Here is a 12106-nt window from a genome sequence, read left to right on the forward strand (position 1 = left end):
TGTATCTTCATTCTTCAAACCATTGTTTCTATCAATAACAATTAACATGCTTAAATGTCTAGTAAAGCATTTTAAAGGTGAAAGTATCAGCTTTCAGAATCTTTTTTTAAATTTAAGAATGTTTATAAGTTTTGAAGTTATGAAAAATACATTTTTTACATGTTAATCAAATGGGAATATATGGCTCTATAGGAACCACTTAGAGTTGTCCTAGAATGCTGACACTTTAAACATTTCTTCATTTATTTATTTATTTAAACATTTGAAAATAAAATAGTATTTGATACTGACAAGAGTATGTCAATACGCCTTACTAGTATACCTTATAACATTTTTATGTGAAACAAGTAATGGGGATAGTAAAACTGAAATTAAACTTTGACCTAACATAATAATCGGGAAATAGTTCCCTGCAGTACAGCGCGCGTTCTTTCTCGATAAAATCAATAGTAGTTATCTAACTTATTTTACAACGGCAATCAACCGGTTTTTTTCTCTCGTCCGCGGCACCACTGCACCAATTGACTGAACCTAGTATTATTATACTTTCGCATACAGAAAGATTGGGATTAAAAAAAAAACAGTGAACATTAAACCAACTGCTACTGCATGCTAATCATAACATTGTGTATCAGTCTCGGCTTGTCATTGAGCATGCGCGTACGTGTGTGTTCGCCGCTTGTATGCTAATCGGTAGACAGTAAACATTAAACCATATTGTTTTTAGATAACATAGTACGTGATTCGTTCGTTTTGTGTCGATTAAATAATTGTCAATACATAATAATATTATAATATATAATTAGTGTTTCGAAATAGTGACTGTTGTCGTCAGTATTATAAAGACGAATGCAACTGACTCAGAGTTTCTGAGCCCGTGACCGCCTCAGTCTGCTGCCATTTTCGAGGACTCGAGTCAATCGAGTAGTTTTTTTTTATACAACTTTAGGAATTAGCACAGCTGTCTGTCGATAACAGCTATTATGGGAGTGTTCCGTTGGTTGTGTCAGCAGAGAGGTTTGACGAACCGGACGTACTGTCAGGCCGTCGGAACCGGAAGCAAGTCACGTCCCCTGGAAGGCATCCGGGTGTTGGACATGACCAGGATAGCGGCGGGACCTTATTGTACGATGATCCTGGCCGACATGGGTGCGGACGTGATTAAGGTGGAAAGGCCCGGGATCGGCGACGAGAGCCGCAGGTTCGGACCGCCTTTCGCCCAGGTGCCGGATCACGGACCCCTGAGTTGGTACTTTATGGCGTTGAACAGGAACAAGAGGAGCGTGACATTGGACTTCCGGACACCTTCCGGTAAAAAGTTACTCCGCCGAATGGTCGAGTCGTCGCACGTCCTCGTCGAAAACTACGTCCCCGGCACATTGGACAGGTGAGCGATGCGTTTAACTCTTACGGTGGTGCAATACTTCTTTTCTTTCCTATCGCTGTCTGCTTGTATTGAGCTTTTTGATTTTATTGTTATTGGCCCAGTGTTTTTGCTTAGTGCTATACTGTTTAATATTTTTTAATGCTCAAGGATTAGAAAACTGTAATCAGTGGACCTACCTACAGTCGAAACACTCCTGAAAGAAACGGGCTATTTTAGTGAACAATAGCGTCCCGTTTTTATGAGCCGAAAAATGTGTATCCTACTTTTATCAGTAGATATGTGTTACCGTATTAAATTTACTCTATTCGGTCACCTTAAAATTGTTCAAAAACGTTTTTCCTTTTTAATACATCCTAAATCAGAAAAAATATAAACGGTAATTGTCAGAACACGGCCAGTAAAGTTAGATTTGGCTTCTTTTATACATCAGTACACGTGTAGTAAAATGTAAAAACGATTCTCGTAAAATTAAATTTCTGACGATAAACAATTTTCAAAACTTGGATACGCGAGATAATATATTCCTCTAGTTGAAGTAGTTTAAATTTAAATTCTGGTAGTAACTTTTATAATTATTATTTAAAAACAAATAATTTTCGTTATTAACTTTGACATTTATGTTATCTGTATTTTAAAAATTTGAATTGCGTAATTCATGGAGTTAGACAGTTAACTAATAACTTAAAACAAAAACGAGTTTTGTAAACTAACGCTTTTGGATACAACATCATGGCCGGGCTGTTGACCTCGAAAATGGTTGCAAAATCTCGTATAGAGAAATCCAAAAGGGGAAAATTTTAAAGTTTTGTTGTTAATATTTTTTTTATAGATTCAAAGTTTTGACAGTAGACTAAGTGTTTGTATAGCTGTGAGAACTTCTTCGTCGGGTAAAAGTTTATTGCTTAACGCCATATATATATAGTGCTATTATATTAACTGTTCGGGAACTCTGAGGAAATTCACATTTGTATTTTTCCACAATTTATCATGGTCGATCGACAAATAATTGCATTTGCAACCGCCGATCCGTACTTGTTTATATAGCTTATATATTTTTATTGTTTGCCTTTATAATATATTGACTTTTATTTCAAGACTCGACAATCATCGAAAACAAAATAGGATGGTTTTAGGTACCTATAGAAAATAATTATGAAAAGAAAAATAGCGAAACACTTTGAAAATATCAATAAGAGACTTAAGTTTACGGGACATGCATGTCGCAAGGTAGAGTTATTTCTGAAGAGGGTACGGTAATAGGCTCCACATGGAGTAAGGCCGAGTTTAAGGTGCGATGAATAAAGGTAGCCGTAAAAAAGAGAAGGCCGGATAGAGTGGAGAGCGTTGTTAATGAACAGAGAGGGATGGGGGCAAATGTGTTTGGTGGGTGGTCCTAAAGACCGATACCACGAAAGAAGAGGAAGGAAGAAGATAACTGTTGTAGTAGTTGTACATTATATTTATCGGTTATTAATGGCTTTTTAATTTTGTCTAACTGAAGTTATGTTATGTTACATGGACTATACATGACTTCTGGTCGATTTTTGAACCTGGACAGGTTATTTGGGACAGAATAAAATGGTAAAAAGCGTGACGGTGTTTTAAGATAAAAAAAAAATGTATCCTGTGCTGCTTTGTCCTATTCTATCCTATCCTAATTCAACCTATCGTCGCCAAAACAATTTTTTCAGGCTAGAACTGAAGCTATTTTTATTTTTTATTTTTTACTGTCGGGTTAGACACGGATTGGGCTACGAGGACATGCGTAAAGTCAACGAGAAATTAGTGTACTGTTCGATATCCGGTTACGGATCAAAGGGACCTTGGCATAAGAAACCAGGATACGACGTCATCGCTGCCTCTATCGGTGGTTTCCTTAACGCCACCGGTCACGCCGAACCGGCTAAAGCAGCAGTGCCTGTCACAGACTTGATGACAGGAATGTATGCCCACGGGGCTATTTTGGCAGCCCTGCACCGCGGGACAGGCGATAAAATCGACTGTGACCTGTTGTCCACGCAACTGTCCATGATGATTAATTTGGCTTCCAACTATTTGAACGCAGGTAAAGTTTCTAATGTTATCCGAAATAGCTGGTTTCATTTGGTTAAGTGGTTATACTTAAAGTTAAAAAACATGTTAGGACAGAAAAAACAGAAAAAATTAGAAATTTCAGCATTTCCAAGCGTTTTGGTTTGAGATTTTAAAAATGTTGAACACCCATATTTTGCCAGCGGTTGTTTACTTCCAACCATATATCTAATTCGAATATTGATTATTGTATAACAGAGAAATTACGAACTTAATTTTGTTTATTTAAGTCTAAAAAAAACTAGGCTCAACTGACAGAATTCGTCCATATTATCGTACAATAGTCTCATTTTTAACAAGGATTGATGGTCACATTGGACCCAGATTAGTTAAGTACTTTCGTTTATAGTTTTAATTTTTTTTAAAAAGATTTTTTAGTGTCGGATCAAAAAGTGGGATCACTAAAAAAAATAGCGCTACTTCATTTACTCCTCTTTCTATACTCCTTTATTTATATTTCTAATACAATTATGGAAGAACTTAGAACTGACTGATAATTTAAAACTAAACTCTAAAGTGATAGTGCAGTATAATGTTATACTTATTATTATTTTTATACTGTACTTAAAATTATTATTCTTTATAATACAGTTATTATTATTATAGTTTGTTAATTTGAATAGTCTTTATTTGAAGTTTGTGTATGCATTAAAAATACGTATCTTGAAAATGCATAACGAGTCAAATATTCGTAAAACAACTATAATGCTTCTTTTCTGTGTTTATCTAGTGGGAGAGATAAAAACATTGTTCATTTTTATCTGTTTGCTAACAGATTTTTTTATGCCCATCTAATATTATAATGTATGAAGCGCATCGGCTGTCTTCAAGTTCGTAAAATTGTTTAATCGGTGTAGTATTTTTTTTTTGTATTTAATTATTACTGTGAAATGAACACTAATTACCAGTAATTATTGTAAGTGCTTAGCCGTCTAATATAGAATATAAATTATAAATATTTTATTATGGAGAAAACGCGCTTAACTATGTATATCTACTAAAAAATATACCAATGCTATAATCCGTAACCGTGGACGAATTTTTCTAATGATTGCAATTGAATTCGCAAAGAACTATAAAATTAGATAACGTCATTAAGAAAGTTTTACGTCGGAGCAGAAACGGGACCGGATTAATTGCTGCTTTTAATCAATAATTATTTCTCAGAAACTGTGCTCGAGAAATAAACGTATTGCGGTTGACACTTCCATCCATAGCCCGAGTAGAGTAACTGAAGGTTTTATTTTTACTACCAACTTAATTTATTAGTTTTACTTAAATAATATAGTTTTTGTAACAGGGAGGGTGTATTATAATTAATCAATTTGGTCCCTTTCTTTCCTTTTTTGAATTTTCAAGTGTCTTATAGTGTGCATGCCCACTATTCGTCAATCATAGTCTGTCATGTGCATTGTTACTTGAAATGCGTCGGTAATGGGAGTTTACATTGGTCACAGTTCGACATACGGGCAATAACACGTATCGTTACATCCATTGTAAATTAACTAAGTTATTTACCTTTAGTACTCCTTATTATTCACTACTGTTATCACATAATATATTATTGGCTCGACCTACTTTATTAATCAATAAAGTAACCACTACTTTGTTATCTGCCAATTTCCCCTTATTTCGGATCAACTTTGATGGGTTTGTAATGGCAACAATTTATAAAATGTATGAGAGCGGAAAGGATTGCATCAATTTGCGTTTCTTGTCTCACGTGCGGGGTGTAAAAGAATTAACGACAATGTGTAAAGTCTTTATAAAACCATACACGTGGAAAATGTTTTTAATTTTGTATGTTTAAGGTATTCAAACTAAACGATGGGGCACCGAACATGAGAGTGTTGTGCCTTACAAAGCGTTCAAGACTAATGACGGTTTCTTCACGTTTGGTGCGGCTAGCAATGCTCAGTTCCTGTCGTTTTGCCAAAAGATATGCTTGCCGGAATTGGCTGTAGACGAACGGTTCGCCAGCAACGCAGCTCGAGTGGAGCACAGGCAACAACTGTACGAAATCATTGAACCGATTTTAGCTTCCAAAACCAATTCCGAATGGGTTGAAGTTTTTGACGGAGTGCCTTTCCCATTTGGACCGGTTAACGACATGACACAAGTACGAGTACATAACAAGTATATACTTTTAACTATTTCAAAAGTCGACATTTATTCCGAATTAATCTTCAGTGTTGTCTTTGCTTCTTTTGACTTCCATAATAATATTAACTGTTGACATTAATTAATATCCAAGGAAAAAATATTTAGGCTTGACAAGTGGTCGATTAATATTATTATTATTATTATTAACTTAATTAAGGTCAAGTTAAATTATTAAGATATAAGCTTACGTTTAATTTAAATTCCAATTACCTTAACAGGGTAGAAAAAGATGGAAAGTTATTAAATGGCGCGCCTTACAGTGGTATAGAATTCATAAATGAACATTTTATAAATTTTAGGCTATGAAATAGGTCAATTAATACGATTTCGAAGTCGCTGAATTCAAATATGATCAATCATATATTTAAAAGGGTTTGAGAGTTGGGTGTTTAAAACATTTAATGGACACTATTACCTACATTATTTGCTGTAATTAGCGGCTACTTTGTTTTGACTTGCGATAATGACTTCGAGTAGTAGATATTTATATATATTTAGTACTAAAAATGGCTTTAGTTAATTGCTAATAATATAATTTTAATAAGTCTTGGCCTATATTATTATATGTATATGTATTAAATCTTTATACTTTTTATCATTACATTTTTTTTAAAAATATATAATAAAAAGTGTATAATAAATGTAAGTGACCTCACGAGTAAAAAAAGTGTAATTTTTGTTTTAAAGCTGTACTTATAGTTTAACTAGTAAAAAATTAACCAGTAAAAAAATCAGTTTTCTTCGACCAATATTTATAATAATAGACCACTGCCCATCGGTTTTAATATCAAATTAACTATTATAACTGCATTAATAAAATAAGTAAAATTATAATTTATTCATCTTTAATTTAAGTTGGTGTAAATTAGACCAAGTGCATTCTTTATCAATTTTATAGGAGCAGTGTTTGATAATAATATTACTATAAAACCATATCCATTATAAAATTATAAGTCTCACTCATACATAATTCATTTCTCCTGAAATATACACTTATGATATTCTGACACTACGCCATCGATTTAGCAGAAAGCTAATTTCAATAACTTTCCTTTATCTTTCATAGGCTTTTAACAACGAACACGTCAAGGACATCGGACTCGTGCAAGAGCTAGACTGTTCTTATGGCGTTAAAGTGAAAATGGTGGGACCAGCGGTAACTTTTAAGGACACCAGCAACGCAGTCACGAAAGAACCTCCGTTGTTGGGCCAGCACACGGATGAAGTGTTGATTTCACTGGGATACGATACAAACGAAATCGATCAATGGCGTTCCGAAGGAGTAGTGTGATAAATGATAATAATATCATTATTGTATTGCCGTGGACGCCGCGTCGATTATTTTTTAAATGCATACCATTTTTATTGAGCAATAGACAAACAAATAGTACATCCAAATTACCTTGCAAGTACGATGTCAATTTGCACATAGGTTCGCCGTACAGCCACAAACCGGTGATTGACTGGCAAACGGCCATGGGCATACATATGAACGTTACCAGAAGGTCAGCGATTGAGAGGTTCACCAAAAAATAGTTTGTTACGCTGTAAAAGAAAAAAAATAATTAAACAAATCGTTTATATATTTTAATAAGTATTGGTTTTTTTTTAATACATTTTAATCGGTTTGTTTGTATTGTTGGAATCAACAGGGTGGATTAAGCCGTTACGGTCAATAGGCATTTTTAGGCGTTGTGAGACAAATTTTTAGAATTCCAAAAACTTCATCATCTTTTCCAAACAATTATTTTATTTTTCCTTTCATTTTAAAATAAAAACTTTTTTTACTTAGTCACACTAATTTACGGTTAATAGTTGACAGTTACCATCGTTGGTTTTAATTTTCCCCCTCAGTTTAGGTGCTGGGGCCTGGTATCAATAGGTAGTTTTTTTATTGCAAACATTCCCGTTACTTATAAAAAGTGTGGGGAGAGTAAAACCCGGATTCGGTCTAATAATTTATTGTCGTATTTGGTCTATTAGATAAGTTTATAGATTCTATTTTAGACAGTCACGTGATTTTATAATATTATTATGGTTTTTTCTTTTTTTTCTTGGTTTTGTCAAGATTTTATTAATTAGTTATCTCCCACCGGACGTACCACTTTATATTCAATGTTTTATATTGTAAATGGACACTTAAACTTTCCTACAGACGCTTTATGTCGATGTTAATTCTGGATATTTTGGAAATCGGTAATTTTGGTAAGGTTAGGTTTGTTATACTTTATTAAAATAATAAAAATGTATAATTAAATATTTAAATGAACCAATAAAACCACAAAAATCCTGTATACATATTTTTGCAGCAATGTTACCATACAATAGACTGAGGATTTTTGTAGTTAAGGGTTTATTTAAATATTCTATTATTGTATAATATATAACCACAAGCTTAAGTTTTTTCTAGAAAAACATATATTTAGTGTATCATTTTATTGAGTATATTATAATGGTATTATTGTACATAACATCAAAATTGAAATTTTGTTTGTGTGAATAATAGGGCATTAGAGGAGTACTGTTAAAAAAAAAAAGGATGAAATATTTTATTTTCAGTTAAGTCTCACAAACAATTATCTTTAACAATAAAAAAGTCATAACAGTGTTATAATAAGCATAATAATTATACAAAAAAAACATTCGACAATACCGATATTTGTTGACTTCATCATTTATCGCTTTTTAAGAGAAAATCATTCTACTATTTAAATGTTGTTTTTTGAATGTTTTGTAAAAATTGGAAAAAAAGCTATTATTGTTCATATATTTGGCTTATAAATGTCTTGGTTGTGATTGTATTTATTATAAGTGGAGTTTTGCTATAGACACGGACTAGAAGGGTGCCGGCCTACTATTCTAACAGTATATGTATTGTGCCGATCGATTTTGTTCACCTGACATTAGCCGATAAACTGCTCCAAAAATATTATCAGTACAATATTTCTGAGCAGCCGTCTAAAATATGTTTTGGATCTTTTACGGCATGTGTGTTTTTAAAGTAAAAAAATTGTATTTATTTTAACGTGTTCTTATAAATAAAAGACATAATAATATAGACATTTTATATTGTGATGTATAATATTCGTATTATACTTATTTAATTAAGTTTTTATTAAGTAATCAATATACGAGATTTCGTATATATATATATATATATATATATATATATATATATTAAACATCAGGTAAACAATTATTTAACTCAGCGAAATTTACTTGAAAACTTTTTAGAAATGAAAAAAATGCCCAACTACCTGACAACGAGGATACTGGATAGTAAAACATTGCTTAGGTCAGGTTCGTTACGGGCTTTTGTCCTTTGTTACGTTTTCCTGTTAATCCTCCGATCGTTATCATGAGAGCCGATTTTATGTTCACCAGAAAATACATCACATATGTTATGAAATTCCTTCTAAAGCATATTTGTAATACATTTTAGATTCCAAACCATTAGTAAAATACCCTACAACAATCAATGGTGACACCGATAAACGTTTACTCTCTGACGATACCCATGCGACTATGATCTAAATGTATCGTAGTTTTTTAAAAAATTATTTTCGCTTAAATTATTAATTATATTTGGTAAATTTATGGATGTAATACATTTGGATACTTCCACATTTTTTTTTTTTAATACTCAATTTACGCTTTGAATTATTAGGCAGCTATAGCGATAATCTTAACTATAAATTGAATTGGTAATTCAATTCTTTGTCCTGCTTTTATAAAAAAAAACTACTGAAAAACATTAAGCCACACTTTATAAATTCAGACTTTTGGTAGGATGAGTTAATTATGATTCAGTAGGTGTTTCATTAATCAAGTTTGGATTTGCGATATTTATCTAAATATTATTATTATTATTCAACAATATCCTATTGTTACATACATCTTATTTTTTAATGGCCAGGCGTGATGTGATTTTGGGACTGAAAGGGATTTTTGGAATTAAAAACATTTATTGACAATGTGCTTTGACGTTGTATTGAAATCTACATTTAATTATTAAAATAAAAATTACACACTTTTGAGTTTTAATGTTATAAAGCAGTATCTTCAAAGAAATATATACTTGAAAGTGTGTTATTGTTTGAGTAATTATATGCCTAAACATAGAGGCAACTAAAAAAAAAGGTAGCTTGATAAGTAAATATTTTGTATTGCTTCAAAAAAAAAAAAAATAAAAATAAGAGAAGTTAAGATATTATATTTTAATTGAAATAAGTAATGTAAACGTATGGTTCATTAGTTTCTTTTGTATATAATTCTTAACGTATAATAAAATAAATGTCATTATTATATATTATTGTAGCTAGTTGACATTTATCTCAATTGCCTTTGTATGGAAAAACCTATCAATCATTTCACCGACAGTAATGTTAACACTGACCATGCTTAGTCATTGTATATGAGGTTCATTAATGTAGGACATTATTATTGTTATAAAATACACCAGTGTACCATTATTGCATATGCGTAGCTCCGTCGATTTTGTAATTTTTGCTAATAAAGTAAAGTAGGGTAGTTTTAATTGAATATGTCAAATGTCTTTTTTTTTTATTCACAGAACTAATCAATAATGTTCACGTTTGAGTAAAGATTATAACGTACGCATGTTTTAAAATATTATATACATTTATTTTTAGCTTATATATTTATTTCAAACGCCATTTATTTTCATTGAAATGTTTATAAAGTTTATTTATATCAGTATATAGGAGACGGACAACTGGCTACAAAAAAATATTATGTATAAGGTAAAAGCAATCTTTATACTTGAAGTGTGTCCCCCAATATTGTAGCCAAACACCGGATGAAGTGTCTGCCTGCGTTGTGAAGAAGATAAGGACGGGGTGGACGGTCAAAGATTGTCATCTTCAATAGTAAAAAATTATAATGTACAAGCTTAAAAATAATTCGTGACAATCGTTTAACTCTTTATGAAACTATAAACAAAATGGCAGACTAAATGATGATGGTAAAACTGTAATAAATAGTACGGACTGCTCGAGCGCGATGCCGCTTGTGTTATAAATTATAATATTCTCGCGGTTTTTTTTTTTTCGTTATTTAAGTCAGGTTTTGTTATTAAAACGTCAAGCCTGTAGAACATGTCATAATTATAGTAATAAGATGTACAGATAAACTGTCTAAAGGGTATTCGATCGTATCTAGGGATTTTCTTAATAACCTTTTAGGGGATTGTGTTTCAATAAAGAACATTAAAACGGTTTAAGCTCATAAAGAAGCTGAATTCTAATACAAAAAAGGTTTTTTATTTATGTAATATTTCATTAGAAAAAAAAACCATTATAATAATATGTGCCTATACAGATGTTTATACTTCTTTAAAAGCAAAACATTTCTTTTGATCTACTTAAATGGTCCTAATACGTTGTTAGTACTCAAAGTTTAATGTAATTGCCCATAGTAACAAATAAAAACATTATGTTGTTCTTTACGGGTAATTAAGTTAATCGTAATTCTTTTTATTTAACTTCTATCAAAACAATTGTTGTCGAATTTTTATTACATTCTACCTAATAAAAAGGCAGATTAAAAATGTTACTTTTTTGTGTGTTTTATTTGGTTTTTTTTAAATTAATTTTATGGGTACTGAATGTGTATTTATTTTCCACGAGGCTCACATAACTCAAAATGTAAGTTTCTACATTTTGTGATATTTATTTCCATTTTGTATACAATTATGTTTTGATAACAGTGGACATGACATCCAATTCGACAAAGTTAAAATATTATACAAAGAAGCCGACTATGGGAAAAATATGTTCAAAGAAAACTGAAAAATTTCCAGACATTTTTTAATAAGAAAGGAAAATTTGTAATATGTTAGAACCAAATATTCGACAGGTAAAAAGGAAGCATACAAATTAAATCATTCGATCGATCAATCGATGTCACACAACAGTAACAGGTGTTTTTTAAATGAATGGAAATTGCAAATATAGAAAGGGAAGAGCAAAATACAGAGAATTTTGAAAAAGCACAACAGCCATTAACAGAGTAAACAAAGCAAACCACATAATAACTTACGGAAACAAGCCATGCATTCAGTATAGTCGCAACAGTGGAACGTTGACTATTGCTTTGCAGATGGACCCTACAACGGGCCCGAAACGTCAGCATGGATACATCCGAAAATAATTGAATTAATACTTCAATTAGTGTTAATACTTAATACCCACATTGATATATCATGTTTCGTGAATTTTGTTTTAAACTTATAAAGCCAAATTTATAAATAGTTGTATTGGTTTTAATAGCACTTACACAATAAAATACATTTGTACAAAAAATATAAACTCAAAATGTTATCGATGGCCTATTAAATAAAATGTTTATTATGCAGTAGGGTTTGTCTCTGAAATGTCAACAAAACTATATTACTTTTTAAGTCAGTACACCGAATATATAATGCAATTAGTCTCGTTTTTAAAG

The 12106-nt window shown here is 31.6% G+C and overlaps 2 protein-coding genes across 4 annotated transcripts in view; one reads left to right on the forward strand and one right to left on the reverse strand.

Annotated features, from left to right (window-relative positions):
- LOC126833221 (gastrin/cholecystokinin type B receptor-like) overlaps window positions 1-12106 on the reverse strand; it is a 90683-nt gene that overhangs the window by 7573 nt on the left and 71004 nt on the right. For all 3 annotated transcript variants that reach the window (XM_050564419.1, XM_050564416.1, XM_050564417.1), the window contains exon 3: window positions 7044-7186. In XM_050564419.1, coding sequence (XP_050420376.1) covers window positions 7044-7186 — 143 coding nt within the window. The remainder of the gene's footprint in view (window positions 1-7043; window positions 7187-12106) is intronic.
- Window positions 623-8010, forward strand: LOC126833222 (succinate--hydroxymethylglutarate CoA-transferase). Its single transcript, XM_050564420.1, has 4 exons — window positions 623-1387; window positions 3127-3452; window positions 5290-5597; window positions 6708-8010. Exons 1-4 carry the CDS (start codon window positions 984-986, stop codon window positions 6930-6932), a joined length of 1263 nt encoding a protein of 420 aa, XP_050420377.1. The 5' UTR covers window positions 623-983; the 3' UTR covers window positions 6933-8010.

The sequence above is a fragment of the Adelges cooleyi genome, unplaced genomic scaffold (assembly GCF_023614345.1).
Source record: "Adelges cooleyi isolate 19-005CV unplaced genomic scaffold, UGA_ACOO_1.1 ACOO_flye_CR_arks_rails_tigmint_CR_PRNA_2, whole genome shotgun sequence".
Taxonomy (NCBI): domain Eukaryota; kingdom Metazoa; phylum Arthropoda; class Insecta; order Hemiptera; family Adelgidae; genus Adelges; species Adelges cooleyi.